At 38.2% G+C, this 18,760-nt stretch overlaps 1 protein-coding gene across 1 annotated transcript in view; it reads left to right on the top strand.

The window, feature by feature from the left end:
* GALNTL6 (polypeptide N-acetylgalactosaminyltransferase like 6) overlaps positions 1-18,760 on the top strand; it is a 1,234,529-nt gene that overhangs the window by 1,137,308 nt on the left and 78,461 nt on the right. The window contains exon 9 of the mRNA XM_082726947.1: positions 5,404-5,511. Coding sequence (XP_082583073.1) covers positions 5,404-5,511 — 108 coding nt within the window. The remainder of the gene's footprint in view (positions 1-5,403; positions 5,512-18,760) is intronic.

The following is an 18,760-nucleotide window of genomic DNA, read 5'->3' as shown; positions in this document are numbered from 1 at the left end:
ACTCATCTTTGACAAAGCAGGAAAGAATGCCCAATGGAAAAAAGACAGCCTCTTCAATAAATGGTGCTGGGAAAATTGGACAGCCATATGCAGAAAAATGAAATTGGACCATTTCCTTACACCACACACAAAAATAGACTCAAAATGGATGAAGGACCTCAATGTGCGAAAGGAATCCATCAAAATCCTTGAGGAGAACACAGGCAGCAACCTCTTCAACCTCTGCCGCAGCAACATCTTCCTAGGAACAACGCAAAAGGCAAGGGAAGCAAGGGCAAAAATGAACTATTGGGATTTCATCAAGATCAAAAGCTTTTGCACAGCAAAAGAAACAGTTAACAAAACCAAAAGACAACTGACAGAATGGGAGAAGATATTTGCAAACGACATATCAGATAAAGGACTAGTGTCCAGAATCTATAAAGAACTTAGCAAACTCAACACCCAAAGAACAAATAATCCAATCAAGAAATGGGCAGAGGACATGAACAGACATTTCTGCAAAGAAGACATCCAGATGGCCAACAGACACATGAAAAAGTGCTCCCTATCACTCGGCATCAGGGAAATACAAATCAAAACCACAATGAGATATCACCTCACACCAGTCAGAATGGCTAAAATCAACAAGTCAGGAAATGACAGATGCTGGCGAGGATGTGGAGAAAGGGGAACCCTCCTACACTGTTGGTGGGAATGCAAGCTGGTGCAGCCACTCTGGAAAACAGCATGGAGGTTCCTCAGAATGTTGAAAATAGAACTGCCCTATGACCCAGCAATTGCACTATTGGGTATTTACCCTAAAGATACAAATGTAGTGATCCAAAGGGGCACATGCACCCGAATGTTTATAGCAGCAATGTCCACAATAGCCAAACTATGGAAAGAACCTAGATGTCCATCCACAGATGAATGGATCAAGAAGATGTGGTATATATACACAATGGAATACTATGCAGCCATCAAAAGAAATGAAATCTTGCCATTTGCGACAACATGGATGGAACTAGAGCGTATCATGCTTAGCGAAATAAGTCAAGCAGAGAAAGACAACTATCATATGATCTCCCTGATATGAGGAAGTGGTGATGCAACATGGAGGCTTAAGTGGGTAGGAGAAGAATAAATGAAACAAGATGGGATTGGGAGGGAGACAAACCATAAGTGACTCTTAATCTCACAAAACAAACTGAGGGTTGCTGGGGGGAGGGGGTTTGGGAGAAGGGGATGGGATTATGGACATTGGGGAGGGTATGTGCTTTGGTGAGTGCTGTGAAGTGTGTAAACCTGGTGATTCACAGACCTGTACCCCTGGGGATAAAAATATATGTTTATAAAAATAAAAAATTAAAAAAAAAAAAAAGATTTGAAATCCACGCACAGATCTGGAAGACAATTTCAGACAGAGGAAACAGCCAGTACAAAGGCCCTAAGGTAAGAAGGTATCTGGCATGTTAAAGGAACAGAAAGGAAGCCAAAATGGCTTGAACAGAGAGGAGGATGGAAAGAAGAGTAGGAAATAAGATCAGAGAGATAGCAGATTTTGGAATAAATAAACTAATAAAAATCTTTTGAGAATTTAGATCACTGTTTCCATGTAGTATACTATATTTCGTCTTATACCCAATAATAATATTCCCTTATTCTTCTGACAATCAATTTCTTACGGAAAGTAATTTCATATTCCATATGACTGATATAATTGCATGATTCCATTTAATTTAATATTCTCTATGTCTAAGTTCCAGTTTGTAGCTAATACTGAAAAGTGATTTTAAAAAATAAGGCAAGTGGGGCGCCTGGGTGGCTCAGTGGGTTAAAGCCTCTGCTTTCGGCTCAGGTCACGATCCCAGGGTCCTGGATCGAGCCCCGTATCAGGCTCTCTGCTCAACAGGGAGCCTGACTCCCCCTCTCTCTCTGCCTGCCTCTCTGCCTACTTGTGATCTCTCTCTGTCAAATAAATAAATAAATAACCTTTAAAAAATATTTTAAAAATAAATAAATAAAAAATAAAAAATAAGGCAAGCATTCATGGGGTGCCTGGGTAGCTCAGTGGGTTAAAGCCTCTGCCTTCAGCTCAGGTCATGATCCCAGCGTCCTGGGATCCAGCCCCACATCAGGCTCTCTGTTCAGCAGGGAGCCTGCTTCCTCCTCTCTCTCTGCCTGCTCTCTGTCTACTTGTGATCTCTGTCTGTCAAATAAATAAATAAAATCTTTAAAAAAAAAAAAAAAAGGCAAGCATTCAATTATCCAGTCAATTGAACTACATTATGAAAAAAATGCTCTGTGCTCATTCATGAGTAAAATAATATTGCTTTAAAATATTTATGTTGTCAAAGGAAGACACAGTATGTGTAAATTTAAAACATTTCTCCAAGAATTAGATTCTTAAGCATGACAATGCCACAGTTTTGGTTTATTTTTTAAGAAATTATCAAACGATTCTACCAGGAAATGTCTTTTAAAAATGTAAGCCACACCCTTCAAAACAGGTAAAGAATTTGATAAATGCCACAACAGCTGCACTTTCCTAAAGAGCCATGTTGTCACACTGTCACCTAAACATATCTACCTAGCATGTCGGGATATGCATGCTTCTACTGAAATGGACGTTGTTATTGGGAGACTGAACAAAACAAAGAAGTATTTGGTAATGTCCATAGTATAGAAGCAAAAAAACAACTTCACTTAAGCCATAAACAGTGGATCTGAAATCGTATCAAATCAATACAAGACAGGCACCAAGGTTACATTGTAGGAGGAGTAGGTGCAAGTGGGAAATATTATGGTGTCCAGTTTTGAATAATACAATGTCCCACATCTATTATCTTAGAATCACTGAATTTAAACATTTACAAGGACTTTTTAACTTATAGAATGGTAGCCATTTTCCCTATTTTATTGAAATATAGCTAGCTGTGCTACAGTTGCTTTTGCAAGAAAGACCATATGACCTGAAAAGCCCAAGGTATTTACTCTGACATTTACAGACAAAGTTTGCTGACTATAGATAGTATATTGATTAAACATATGGGCACTGAAGTTAGACTACTAGGATTCAAATCTCCATTCTGTAAGTGGTCAGTTATATGGCTTTGGACAGGTTACACAGCCTTTGGACTATCACTTCCCAACCTCCATAATTGGGGGAAATAGTAAAGTCTGTCATTAAATTGTGAAAATTAAATGAAAAAGGATATAGTACACCCTCATAAATGCTAAATCTTATTGGTAGAAATACCTTCAAATAGCAGCTAGGTCAACTATCCACTCAAAAGTTTTATACTTGTCTCCAAAGTGTCATCTACTACAGACTTTAGCACAACTAGCGATGCAGGAAGCCCATTTTATCTTTAATTATTCTGTTAGAAAGTTCTTCTTCCACTGAGTTGAAATCTGTCTTTTTATAGCTCTATCCTATTAATCCCATCTCCTTGAGGTTCTACAGAACCTCTCTTCCAAATACTAGGATCTTCAAATATTTAAAAAGGGTTTCTCTAAATATTCTCAAAACTTCATATCTCTAGTTCTTTTTGTTACTTCTTCTAAAACACGGTATGCATTCCTTTCTCACTTCGGTCATTCTTTTTAGAAGGGAATATAAAGTATTTACCCAGGAATTGGCATAAGACTTCAGACCGATAGATTCAGACCTTTACTCCTCAAACACTCCATATTATGCTGGTCATGTGTGTTTTATACTACATAGTCTTTTTCCACCCCACCCTGTTCTGGAAGAGTTAATATTTTTAGACACAAAGACCTTATGTTTACCGTTTTTATGTTTAATCTAATACAGCTCCAGTCTCTCAAGGTCTTTCCAGATGTTGGTATTATTGTTTAGAACATTTACTGCCCCCATCAGCTTCAATCACCTACACAGACTTCTGATGTCTTGATTCAAAAGATCAATAAGTTTCCCATTAAGTTGAAATTAATACCAGGAGTAGTCCTGAACTTATTTAGAGCAACTAATATTATTTTAGTAATCAAATTGCCTTCCCCTTGGATTTCTATCACCCTAATCACTATTTATTTACTGGTCTCATTTGGGGTGTCATTCGTCTTACTGAAAGAAGTTGGAAGCAAATGTAAATTAACACAGAAATATCTTTCTTTCTCTCTTTCATTATTATACTTTCAAACAAGCTGTATATCTGTATTAGTCAGGGCTCTCCAGAGAAACAACCAGCAGAATATGTACATATTAAGAGAGAGAGATTTGTATTAAGGAACTGGTTCACGTGATTGAGGAGGCTTGGTAAGTCCAAAATGCAGGGAAGGCCGGCAGACAGATCCAGGGAGAGCTCAGTTCAAGTCCACCAGCAACTGGCTGGCAGAATTCCTTCTTGCTAGGGGGGGAGTCAGTCTTTGTTCCAGTAAGGTCTTCAACTGATTGGTTGGGGCTCACCCACAATACAGAGGACGTAATTTTTACTCAAAGTCCAATTTACATGTTAACCTCATCCAAAGAAAAAAACACCTCCATAGAAACATCCAGAACAATGTTTGACCAAATATCTAAACACCATAGTGTAGTCAAGTGAAATATAAACTAACCATTTTGGTATCTAACTCTTTTTAAACTTTTTCTTAAATTGAAAATAGCTAAAAATCTAGTGCATAGGATGCCTAGATTTTGTTTCCATAATTTTTCCTTTGATAGCTATGTACTCTGTTATATAAAACCATGATTAAATGTGTGTCTAAGTGGATAGTCATGATAAAAAATAACCAATTAATTTTTGTTACCATATACAAATACCACATTTTAACATATACCTTGAATTTAATATTTCTTGAGTCCACATCAATAATGAATTTTTGTCTGTACCTAAGAAAGATTAAGGGTAGGAGAAATTAGAAAGTGACAATGATTTTTCAGGGGATCTCTAGTCAAGGTTTCCGAATCTAGATGTCACTTAAAATATGGATATGTCAGCGTTCCTTAACTCATTCACCTATTTTTAAAATTCCATTTTTTATATTTTAAATTTTTAAATTGACACTTAAATTCCAATGCTACTTCTACAAATGATTTCACAAGATTGTCAAAACAAATAGCTATATAAATAATAAGAAGATATCTAAGCATTAAATGTCACTGCAATGCAATATTTGTGAACAAATTATACTAGAATAAAAAATGCCAATGTGCTGTCTATGGAAATTAGATTTTACTGAACTAGTATTTTGGGTCTATACTGTTATGAATCTAGGTTTTGAAAAATGTGAGAGTTCTTTTTCTTGATTAACCTTTTATGATAAATAGAAATTATTAATTTAGAGACTTCAAAGGATTCTAAAAAATTTTTATGAACCTTACTAATAATTCCTCTTTTTTTTTTTTAATCTGAAGTGTACTGTTCTCTTTTGTTATACTTTTAAATTTCCTCTCTTTAGGTTTGGATGTGTGGAGGAGAGATGTTTGATGTCCCATGTTCTAGAGTTGGTCATATCTACAGGAAGTACGTTCCCTATAAAGTCCCTTCCGGGACCAGCCTGGCAAGAGTGAGTAACGGGATCAGAATAAGATGGGCTTGATATGGCTTCCTGTAGGCAGACTAAGCAGCCTCATACATGGTATAATTGGTGACAGACGGAGAAGCACCGTCAGACAGAAAAAATTGGCACTCCATTTGACAGGCTTTAGTATATAAACTGTTTCTGTGTTCCTCAGAGTTTTTCCATTCTTTAGGGAAGTATTAATTATTAGTGTGTAACAAGAATTACTGTTTACAATTGTTTCAAAGCATTTTCTCATACATTATATTTAATCTTTACCTATACCTTCTGAGATTGATATTCTTATCCTTATTTTATGGATGAAAACTGGGGCTTGCCAAGGTGTCCTGTCTATGCTCAAATGAATGATAAATGGCAGAAGAGGGGTTTAAGCCCAGGTCTTCAGAACGGATGTCCAGTACTCCCCCTTCTCCCTTTCATGGAGTATAACAGGATATATAAAAAGACAGATGGAGAAAGGCATATATACAAGACTGGGAGAAGTGGTTGTCCAAATTCCGGCTTCTCATTTGCATCTCATTTGCAACTAGAGCCAGCTCTGCCTAAAATTTCACCCCATCCTCAAAATCCCAAATTTGGCCAGTTGCAAGATGTTTTATCAGATACTGTTTCGAATAAAATCTTGTTCACAGGCTAAATGAAAGGATTTTTTTTTTCTTCTGCATTTTAGAATGTTTTCATACGTCTTTGGGAGAAAGTCACAATACCTTCTTGAAATAATCCTGATAATTTCTGTGTGTTCCATGTGATTGTCTCTAGAGCTGGGTCAGTTGTATTCACTGCAGTATGTACCTGCCACTGCACAGTTGCAAAACCTGGGGGAAAAGGTGGTTTTGCCACGTCCCTTCGCTCAGGGTTCTCCTAAGAATCTAATCTTGAATTATTCATTTCCGTTCTTTTACTAGTAAGGCTGCACCATATAACTATTTGAATCTTTTATATAAAGCTCAATAAGTTCACAAGCTTCTTTAAAATATAAAGTAGTTCGTCGGGTTCCGTTAGAATATCAATCCCACAAAAGCAGAGGGTTTCTCTGTTTTATTTGCTAGAACAAGGCTTGGGAAGCACTCAACAAGTATTTGTTGAAAGGATTAATCAATCAGGAAAAATTAAGGCTAGAAAATGCTACAGGTTTTCCTTACTAAAAGTTGAGCATTTCAGGGAAGTATAAAAAATATTTCATTTCTAGTGAGTCTTTTTGGGGGAGGATTCTTTCTTACTCCCTTTCTGAGATTGTCAATACTATTCCAATTCCATAATCTTTTTTATAACAGCTGGAGTTAATAGTCATGAAGTTACCTCACATACACCTTGAAGGGAAATAGTCGTATTATTATGCCCTCTTCGAAAGATTAATAGCATATTCCATTGAGTAGCTGTAAAAATATGCTCTTTGAAATAAAATCACAAAATCATAAAGCAACTAAAGAGCCACATCTTGGGCAAGGACATATTATTTAATTTTGTCATAAGACTAAACGCACATGAATCTCTAAGTGCATTCAGGAAAACAGCAAGAATTCACTGAAAGGTCCAGTTTTGAGCACATATCACAAATCAGCCATGTGGATATCACAAATCACAGCATGTTAAACTACCCCAAAGATAATGCTATTGTCTCTTGTCACTTACTTCCCAAAAACCCACTCAGCTGTGCCCAGTTTGTGCCCAATCATTCATTTGCCAGACGGATGGAGTGTTCACTTGGTTTGTAGTCAAAATGAGTGTGTATGAACTGGAGGGGAAGTTGTGCTGCTCCAGAGGGTATATTTTCAAAAAAATAAAACTGTTCATATATTTTCAAGAAGGAAATTAAATACTTTTTCAAGGACTGTCAAATATAGGAAAACTAGGGCTGGTATATAAAATTCCCAGCCAAAAGGGAATGCTCATTCACATGGGGGGAAAAAAAAAAAGCCTGTAATTCTGAATTTTAATCTTTACCACTTAATCTTTACTTGAGGGCTCATTTTTAGTTTTTTTTTTTTTTTCTCAACTGCTAGAGCAATCAGAAAGTCATAAAAATTGAAGCTCCACTGTCAGTCTAAGGAATGTTTTATTATATTTTAAATAAAAAATATATTAAAATGAAAAACAATTCTGATTTTTGGGGGAGAGACTCAACTACCTGCTACCCCCATGTCGTTACTAAATCATCAAAAATGATGAGACTGTAAAGGTGCTTCAGATGCAGGGCTATGTCTATTCAATAGGTAGTTAATCTCTCCAGCCTCATCAGGAAATATAGAAGATGGAGATTTTTAATTCCAAAAGTTTGTTTTCTTATTTTACAAACTCACTTAATTTTTCAAAAATTTGCACCTTTTGTTTAGGTAACTATATAAACTGAGGATTCTAGCCAACTTCCCAACACACACACACACACACACACACACACACACACAATTGTGTGAATAACCTGCCGTCCTCTAAACAGAGCACGAGTGCATATTATAGAAACAAATTCAAATAACTACTACCTTCCATTTACCTAGCATTACAGTCTGGTTGCAAGAGACAGATAGCCATATATGAAACCATCAGAGGACACTACAAGGACAAGTAATTGTTCAAATGTATTGTAAAGGTATGTATAGGTAGAGGGAGGAGGAGTGGGGAGGGGTGCCATAGCTGTTGAACTGAAAGAGGACCTTCAGGGATACCTCAGTTAAATGAACAAATTTTATAGAATAACAGCTCCCAAACTCAGGACCAGTGACCCAGAGCCAGGTCCTAGACCAGTTTTTACCCAGCCTCAGCGAACTGAGAAAAATAAGAATCACAAAGATACATATACTCAATTTAAAAATATCTTTCTAGGGGCGCCTGGGTGGCTCAGTGGGTTAAAGCCTCTGCCTTCAGCTCAGGTCGTGACTTCAGGGTCCTGGGATGGAGCCCTGCATCGGGCTCTCTGCTCGCCAGGGAGCCTGCTTCTCTCTCTCTCTATGCCTGCCTCTCTGCCTTCTTGTGATCTCCATCTGTCAAATAAATAAATAGAATCTTTAAAAAAAAAAAAATCTTTCTAAGCAGGAATTAGAAACTTTCTTTTTCATAACGGAATGAATACAAGATAGATTATTATTAATGCCTTTATTTGGCAAAAATAAAAATTAGCATCCCTCTGTCAGTTCCCATAAAATGCAAAAATCCAGGATACAGAGATTTACAATTCACCTTCCTCTTGGAATCAGAGTATTCACTCATCATGAATCAAATTAGATATTTTGCCGAGTCGGCATCCTGTCCAATGTTTGTTTGTACACTGGGCATTGTTGTGGTATCTTTTCACCAGGAAAAAACTGCCAGTCCCTGAGGGATGCTAATCCCTATTGTCACAGGGAGACTGGACAGTCCCCATGGCTATAGTGATGATTGTCCCTTCCTGGAGATGACACTGTCCTCATCACAGAAGAGTGAGCAGCTCCTCAGTGAAAGGCCACCCGCGCCTCCGCACAGTGGAAGTGGCCAAGTGGCCAGTGGGTGGAAGACTCCAAGGAGACTTCATTCTGATGGGTCATGAGTTGAACCACGCACTCTGCTGAAGGAGCAGCCATATTGGCACCTCCCAGACCTTTCCGTGAGTGCTAGTATGTTTGGGGACAGTCAAAACCACTGGACCTGAGATAAGTGGCTCTGTGAGCAGAACATGACAAAGAGGCAGAGCCATCACCCCATGGATAAACATACATTCTATAGCACAAGGGTCATCCCACAGAGGTAACTTTACCCAAAGGAGTATCCCCAGGAGGATCCCAAGCCAGTGAAGGGCAGCCCTGCAGACCGTGAGGGGGGCTGTCATGGTGGTTCACACAGCTGTCCTCCCTAGTTCCAAAGGAGGACGGCCTGGGACACAAAATTGGAAGCGACCTTCACTCTAAGTTTGCAATGGATGTGACAGAATGCAAATCAAGGGATGGTATACTTCTGTGGCTTGCCACTGGTGTAGTATTAGTAATACTTTGTTTTCTAAAATTTTATCTTGCATTTTATGGCAACCATCATCCAAGTTGCAAGATAAAGCTATAAAACAAAAGAATTCAAACCCCATAAAAATCTGATTGCACAGGATGGCCTAGAGAACTTGAAAATGTAACTCACATTAGAAGGGATAAGGTTAAAGGTCAAGTGAGCAGAGCTGGGAAGGTGAATTGAGACCTGTCTGCCCAAGGCTTAACCCTTACAGGGAGGCTTAGAGTTAACAGGGGCAGCTGGAGCAGAAGGGCAGGGGCTCCAGCCTGAGCTCCCAGCTGTAGGAAGAAGCAGGCACAGACAGTGAGAAAGGATTCTGTTTGGGACCAATGGAGCTAAACTGGGAATGTACATTGGACACAGACTTATGGAAAACCCCATGTGCAGGGCAGGGTGCATTTTTCTTATAGATTGTAGGGAGGTACTCATAGTTTTTGAGCAGGAAATGCCAGGATAAAAATAAAAGGGGTAGAAACAAGTCAACCAACAAGTAAATATTAAGTGGCAGAAAGTCTAAAGAAAATAACTTTTGAATGTAGGAAACATTTGTAAAGAAAATTTCCTAAAAAGTCTTCATTGATTTGCCGCACTGTGCAGTGAGAGAGAGGCCAAATGTTGCTATGAGGTTTTCATCAACGCTTCGAAGAAAAAATCATATCAGTACAAAAATGGGGATGCAAGGAAGGGGAAGGGGGAAAAATGCTCAAATTGGTTTTAGATAAAGAGGGTGAGAAGCAACCGCCTTACACGAGTTCAGGGAGAGCCAGATCTGTGGAGACTTGCACAGATTGCTCATCTAGAATTCTGAGAGCCCACAAAAATCAGATTTTCTATATCAATAAATGTTCATTTCTGAAAGAAAAAAAAAGTATACCATGCCAGGCACTATGCTAGATCCTGGAAGCATAAATGATGAACAAGATAAACAAAAACTTTAACTTTTTTTTTTTAAGATTTTATGTATTTATTTGAGAGAGAGAGAAAGAGTGTGTGCTCACAAGTAGGAGCGTGGGGGGTGGGAAGGGCCAAAAGGAGAGGGAGAAGGGGACTCCCTGCTGAGCAGGGAGCCCGAAATCATGACCTGAGTCTAAGGCAGACACTTAATTGACTGAGTCCCCCAAACCCCCCAAACTTTTCCTTCTCATAACTAGTGGCCTTGATAATGACAGTCAGGTGGCGTCCACACAGTCCAGCAATCTATACATATCAATCCGAATACCATGAGGGTGAGCAAAGGGTTAAATAAATGTAAATAAACTCTCTGTGGAATGAGATCTGTATCTTGTATACTTATTTTAAACTATTTTGTGGAAATTATAATGTTATCATTGTGATTATGATTTTAGAAAAGAGGAGGTATATCTCATATACCACACGTAGCAAATGTTATTTGTTTTTGGTTTTTTTTTTTTAACCAATGTTTTTCACCTTAAATATTTATTTAGGGTTTCTTGGCAGAATGCAATGAGCTTTGAGGATGTCCTATGGTTATTATACTTTATGGGCATGGGTATTAAACCTGAGGTCTGAGGGCAAATGGTGGTTTTTGCCTCTGTCAGCTATGAAGTGACCTCTTCCCCTATTTCCCAAGTTGTCATTCCTCTGGTGTCATATCCCTGGAGACATCTGCTTCTGCAGACTCCATAGATCCTCTCAGACCATTGGAAGTGGTCAGGGTGGAGGGAGGTACAGAGGAAGAAGAATGAGGGAAGAGAGTTTTGGTGTCAAAGCCAGACCACCCCGAGTCGATTAGTAAGTGCCCTCTTGTGCTTCACCCTGGCGCCGGCTATCCCGGTCTGAAGGAGCCGAGATGGAAGAACATACGCTCTGACGTGTGCAGCCCTCCCTCATTTATGTCAGAATAGATCAGTCGAGGAAAAGCTTTAGCAAGACCAAAATGACTACTTTGATATCAGAAAATAAAATCACCAACAGGGCTATAAAGTACAGTGACGAATGGGGAAATCTGCTCCCAGAAACTGACCTTTCTCCCTTTGATGATTGCAAATCAGTTTACTCTCATGAAACTGCTCAGCAAATAGGAACTATAGCATGACAACCTTAGCCATCAACGGCAGGCAGCCCCTCTTCCTGCTGCTCTGAGAACTGTAGAGTTCACATGCATCATCTGAAACAATCATTGAGTTCAGGGACGTGGTGGACTCTCATGGGCTTTCTCCCAAAAAGCAGGAAAATGATGAATTCTTCCCAAAAGACTCGACTTGCATAAATGGCTAGGACTTCTGTGCAGAAGCAATTCCTCCGAAAACAGTAACTACCTCTAATTCTTCCTTACAATATAACAAAAAAGGCAGTAAGATACTGGTACTTAGGGCCAGAACTGAAGATGATTCACATACTGCAATCATGTGTTCTACGCCACATTTCAGAATATAATACCCTCTCTTTAGATGTGGCTCTTTATTTAAATATTTAAATATTATTTCATTATTCTTCATGTGAGTCTCCCTAAAGAAAACAACCATAAGTTTATTATGTGTTAATCATGATTCAGTAAATCATTAAGATACAATGAGTCCATTGCATGTTATGAGGATAAGAGTCATCCCTAGAGTCTCAACAGAGGCTCAGGCTGGAGAAATTTTTCAGTAAATATTTCCCAATTGCCTACTGTGGAGAGGCATAGAGCTTGCTTCATGTCCTAAGTCAATAGCATTGGGCCATCCCTTTGTAATGGAATGTCACATCACCCAAGGACATCGCCTCACCCTGGAGATAAGTTTCTGGCACATAGCACTAGTGTAACACTCATACTCACCCTTTAACGATGGCCCTTGTTGGAACACTGGACATTTTATGCTTGTTTTGCATAAAAGGGAAACAAGACAAAGTAAAACTACTCTATGTGCCAAGGACCTAGAGAGAGGAGTTGGGAAAATATGAAACATAAACTTATTTCCCACTGCTGAACCCTCACTTGTTCCGTTAACTCCTAAACTAGTGCTATCAGAATTTTTTTTAAGTATCCACATGTTTTTGTCTGTTTAACAAATAACAACAGACTCCCACATTGTCCTTAAAATTTTTTAAAAATAACATGTAAAACATGGAATTTGCATACCAAACAAAGAGACACTGAACAGAAAGTATCATGAGAACAACATGTGAGATGGAAAAAAAAAAAAAACATTATTTCAAAACTCAGAACTTTTCCACAAAGCTTCTCAAAACGAAATTCTGGGGGCTCCTGGTTGGCTCAGTGGGTTAAAGCCTCTGCCTTCGGCTCAGGTCATGATCCCAGTGTCCTGGGATAGAGCCCCACATTGGGCTCTCTGCTCAGTGGGGAGCCTGCTTCCTCCTCTCTCTCTCTCTCTGCCTGCCTCTCTGCCTACATGTGATATCTGTCTGTAAACAGATAAATAAAATCTTTAAAAAAAAAAAAAAAAGAAAGAAAGAAAAAATTCTGGTTTGATTTTCTTCTATTCATTTGCTCTATGTATCCCCCCCCCCCAAACTCCTAGAGATGCTATCATCTTCCCAACGTTAAAGCATTCTGCTCAGTTTCACTGTTTTAAGTATTCCTCAGGGCTTTCCCAAGTTTAGCTCAGCTATGACTTGGGAATCAATTAGCTAATACTTTCTAATGTGCAAAACGGGGCTTGGCATTGAGACAAGCAATCTCTAAGCCACATAAGGACAAAATTCAGCATTTCTTGAGCTATCTAATGAGGCCCAATATTCCCCATGTGTGTTTTGGAAGCCTATTGGAAGACGCTTTTTGGCGGGATAGTGGGGGAGAGGTGTGAGTGGAATGTACGGATCTCAGGACCCTGAGATCATGACCTGAGCTACCCAGGTGCCCCAAGCCTACTGGAAGATTTTATAGGAGAAATATAACATTTAATGGGGATCCTAGGCATCTACATGACAGTTAGCCCTCATGATTAATCATACTCTTACTTTGTCATTCTTAACAAAATTAAAATGGGAATGATTTTCTCTTTCCTATGGTATCTTTTCCAGTCTGCTTTTGGCTACTTCTTGCCGTACCTAAAGCACTTGATGTAGCTAGTTAGCATTTATACAGCTTCCTTCTTTCAAAGCACTTGAGAAACTACATGGTGAGCCCATTTGTGGGCTAGGGGGAATTATAATTGCATTTTTATCATTATCCCCATTAGAACCGAACATTTTCCTGCATTCACAACTCCACTGGAGCCTCAGAAAGGAGGAAGCTTGCTTAGATAAAATGGGCCCCTGCTGCTACAATATTAAGCTACTGAAATTTAAGCGAATTTAAATATTTTAGCATGTCATAATCTTAATAACTAAAAATGCAACTCTTGCTAGAGGAAGCCTGGCTGGCTGCTTTATGACTCCACCTTTTGGGACCCCAACAGGATGATGAAGCCACAGGAGCACCTGAATGGGAAACACTCATTTTGTGGAATTAGCTTCTTAACATAAGATGTGTAAAACCACAGTGACACTGTGCTTGAGGCCTGTAGTATTTAATTTCCGATCTGATCACCCTTGGTTCTAAGAGTTTATTAGTTTATGGTGAGAATTCCATTTCCAGGGCTATAATGTACATGGTGTTCATAGTCAGTATTATTATAATGCATATTTGAAAGTTGCCAACAGGGTAAATTTTAAGAGTTCTCATCACAAGGGAAAAAATTGTAACTTTGTATGGTGAATGGCAATAACTAGACTTAGAATGGGGATTGCTTTCCAGTGTATACAAATATTGAATCATTATGTTATACACTTGAAGCTAGTATGTTACATGTCAATTTTACACACACACACACAGAATTCCATTTCCAACTTCAGTTCCAGCCCAAGTATATCTCTTTTTGGTGTTACATTTGAAGTAAAGAAAATAGTTCCATTTGATATTCTATAGACTGAGAAATGGTCAAAACCAATTGGCAGCTTTGTGGTGCCTGGATGCTTTGAGTATTCTAATTCTGAAAAGAGCTTATAAAATTAAAATTCACAGTTACCTAAACTTAGAACAGATATGAATTCCAACCTAAGAACCCTACTTGAGCTATTAAAAACATATAGATTTGGGGGGCCTATTTTGACAGTAGGAAAAATGAAACAGGTTGTATTAATAACAAATGGAATGAATACTGTAGCAGCATTTAATTTAACCACAGTTTGCTTGTGGTAGATATTCCCTATTATGGGACAAAACACTTGATACTCTCTTCGGTCAACAGTTAGAAGTGCTAGTAGGATTTATTTTTTAAAAAATAGTAATTGTGGGGTGCCTGGGTAGCTCAGCAGATGGACCGTCAGTCTCTCCATTTCAGCTCAGGTCATGATCTCAGGGTCCTGGGATCAAGCCCTGCATCAGGCTTGTACTCAGCAGGGAGTCTGCTTGAGATTCTTTTTCTCTCTCTGCTCCTCCCCCTGCTATCTCCCTCTCTTTCAAAAATAAATAATAATAATAATAATAATAATAATAATAATAAAGAAATAGTGCTTTTATCAATAATTTTCTACAAATAAGACTATACTGCCCCTTACACTCAAGTTATGAGCGTGAGACGCCATTGGCTTGAATGCCAGAAATGAACACCCTTCAGATTGTCCCCCTGGTGTCTCTAGACCTCCCCAAAAGGCTTCCTCTCATGTGGCTTACATATCTGTTTGTGAGATTCAGTACCCACTCTGCCTCACCTGTGACTTGCTTCTTTGTGTTCCCACTTGCCTATTTCTTGCCTGGGAAGCCAAAGGAGAAGGCACACCACCTCCACCATTCAGAAGAAGAGCATCAACTCCTAGCTCATGGTGCTGTCTCTGGAGAAACCAACTCTTCAGTTCTCAACTTGCCAGAACTTCTTTGGGTCCCGGCTAGACTCAGTATGGTTGTCTTTCACTGTGGGCCAGCTAAATGATACAGAAACCATACTTTCACTTTTGTTCTATCATTCCAAGTTTTGCTTCTGAGGCAAGGTCATAAGGGCATCGCATCTTCCACCTTGATCTCTCGGATGACTCGATTTGGGAGAAGCCAGCCACCCCATTGTGATGGCGCTCAAGCAGCCTGTAGAGAGGCCCATAGGGAGGAAAACTGAGTCCTCTTACCAAGAGCCAGCACCACTTTATCAAACATGTAAGCCTCCTTGGAAGAAGATCTTCCGGCCCCATTCAAGGCTTAAGATAACTGCTTCCTTAGCCAAAATCTGACTGAAACTGATGAAAATCCAAGCCAGATTGCCCAGCTAATCCTCTCCCAGTTTCCTGACCCACAGAAACTAGAAAAGATTTTTTAAATTGTTTATTATTAAGCCACTCCTTTGGAGGGCAATTTGTTATATATTGCTAAATAACTAATACAGTTCTTTCTGTTTAACAGTTCTTCAGCAGCAGCAATCAGTCCAGCTTGAAGGGACATGATTACCTCAGGTGGCCCACTTGAAGCTTAAATATTAGGCAAGGTTATGCCTCAAGGATACTATCAACAGGTATCAACAGAGTGAAAAGGCAAACTCCCTGAATGGCAGAAAATATTTGCAAATCATATATCTGATAGAGTATTAATATCCAGAATATTTAAAGAATTTCTACAACTCAACAACAACAAACAAACGACCAACCTGATTCAAGAATGGGCAAAGGGGGGTTACCTCGGTGGTTCAGCTGTTAAGCATCTGCCTTGGGCTGAGGTCATGATCCCAGGGTCCTGAGATGGAGGCTGCCATCAGGCTCCCTGCTCGGTGGGAAGCCTTCTTCTCCCTCTCCCACTCTCCCTGCTTGTGTTCCCTCTCTCACTATGTGTCTCTGTCAAATAAATTAAAACTTAAAAAAAAAAAATGGGCAAAAGACTTGAATAGACGTGTCTCTGAAGAAGATATACAAATGGCCAGTAGCATGTGAAAGCTACATAACATCTTAGGAATCATTAGGGAAAATACAAAACAAACCCACAATGAGATACCACTTCACATCCATTTAGATGACTACCATTGGTGGGGGGGAAACAATGAATGTTGGAAAAGGTATATAAAAATTAGGATTCTTATAAATGGCAGAAATGTTTAATGTTGCAGCCATGGTGGAAAACAGTTTGGAGGTTCCTCAAAAAATCAAAAATATAATTACCATATGATCCAGTGATTCCACTTCTGAGTAATACACAAAAGAATTGAAAGCAAGAACTCAAACAGATATTTGTACACACATATTCACAGTAGTGATCAAAATATAAAAGCAACCCAATATTTGCTTAACAATAAATGGACAAGCAAAATGTGGGGTGTGTGTGTGTGTGTGTATATATATATACATATACATATGTATATATATACACACAATGGATTTTTATTCAGCCATAAAAAAAGAAGAAAATTCCGACATATATTACAGGATGGTTGAATCTTGAAGACATATGCTAAGTGAAATATGCCAGTCACAGAATAATAAATACTGCATGATTCCCCTTATATGAAATATTTTAAATAGTCAAATTCATATGAAATAGAAAATAGAATGGTTGCTAGAGACCGAGGAAAGAGGAAATGTGGAGTTAATGTTTAATAGGTTTAGAGTTTCAGTTTAGGAAGATGATAAAAATTATGGAAATGGATGATGGCAGTAGTTGTACAACATGTAAATGTTTTTTGCTTTTGGGGAGAAATTAAGGTATTTCATTTGCTTGTAAAAATACTCATCAGAAGTAGCTAGAACATTCACTTAAACTGTATTTCACATAATTTATGCTAAAGAGTGAGGATTTTTTCCATGCCTTGGCAAATTGTAATATTCCTTCTTTAAGTTTGGGTCACTTTCCAATATTTAATCCTTTATGCTTTCAGTGCTATGAAATATCTACCATAGTTCCTGCGACGTGAAGTTTTTGATGGTATCACTTTCTCTGGAACTCCTTATTCTCTCCATCACAAGTATTTCCCTCACTTATGACAAGAAATACGCTCTTGCTAAATTCCTTGGCTTTACATCTAGAGTCTCTCAAATGACATCAGTGTTAACGTTTCCATGGCCGGTCATTTCTCCTAGAAATTCTATTTGAATTTCACCCTCAGCATTATCCCTTTTTGTTTTTATGCCACTCTTTCATCTTTGTTAGACAAGCCTCTCATTGTGATTATCCATTTTTGTAAAATGTCATGTCATGTTTATCTGTAGGAAACAAGGATGAGAGAGAACTATGTTTCCAGCTATGTGTGAACTGAATAGCAGATGTGCAATGATCAATCACCAACAGACTTTGAAAGAAGTGACGTAATTGGTCATTGATCATAAATCGCATTTATTATATATGTAGTGATTTGTGGTTTGAAGAGCTAACAGCAACATGTGTTCTTCATACAATTACTCACAGTTAACATACCATGGCAACTGAAATCTGAGCAGTGTTGTTGGGAGCATGTGCATGTTTTTAGTGCCATCAAACTGCACATTTCGTAGTGGTCAAAAGGCAAATTTTATGTTGCATATATTTTACCACAATAAAAAAAAAGTATGGGGCTAATAATACATTATATGTTAATAATAAAAAATAAAATTTAATTTAAAAAAAGTAAACAAGATGATTCTAAAACAAGATAAATTCTAATTTATCTAGAAATGCAAGGACCTAAGATACTTGATAAAGAACAAAGTTGGAGGACTTATATTACCTGACTTCAAGACATTAAAAAATTACAGTAACATGACAGTAGTATTACAACAAAAGGATAAGTGAAAGAAAATAGAGTTGAAATAGATTCTTGCATCTGGTCAAACATTTCTAAAAAAAAAACAAAGAGGAATAATTGTGAGGTGGGGCAGATGCGCTACTCTAGGCACTTACACCTAGAAGCCGAGATTCATAAATTGGACTCCATTGAAACTAAGTTCTCCTGCTCTTTAAAAGGCACTATAAGGAGAATTAAAAGACAAGCTACAGACTGGGAGAAAATATTTACAAACCACATGTCTTTGTAATACAGTTTGAAATCAGGGAGCATGATACTTTCAGCATTGTTCTTCTTTCTTAACATTGCATTGGGTATTCAGAGTTTCTTTTGTGGTTTCATACAGACTTTAGAATTGTTTGTTCTATTTCTATGAAAAATGTCATTGGAATTTCGATAGGGATTGCATTGAATATATATATTTCTTTGGAGAGTATGGATAATTTAACAATATTCATTCTTCCAACCCATGAGTACTAGTGTACCTTTCCATTTACTTGTGTCTTCTTCAGTTTCTTTCATTAATTGTGGTTGTCAACATACAGATTTTTCAACTCCTTGTTAAATTTATTCCCAGTATTTTATTCTTT

This window comes from Mustela nivalis (genome assembly GCF_964662115.1).
Source record: "Mustela nivalis genome assembly, chromosome: 4".
Taxonomy (NCBI): domain Eukaryota; kingdom Metazoa; phylum Chordata; class Mammalia; order Carnivora; family Mustelidae; genus Mustela; species Mustela nivalis.
Note: the sequence above shows the minus strand (reverse complement) of the source record. Positions and strands in the feature narration are given on the sequence as shown.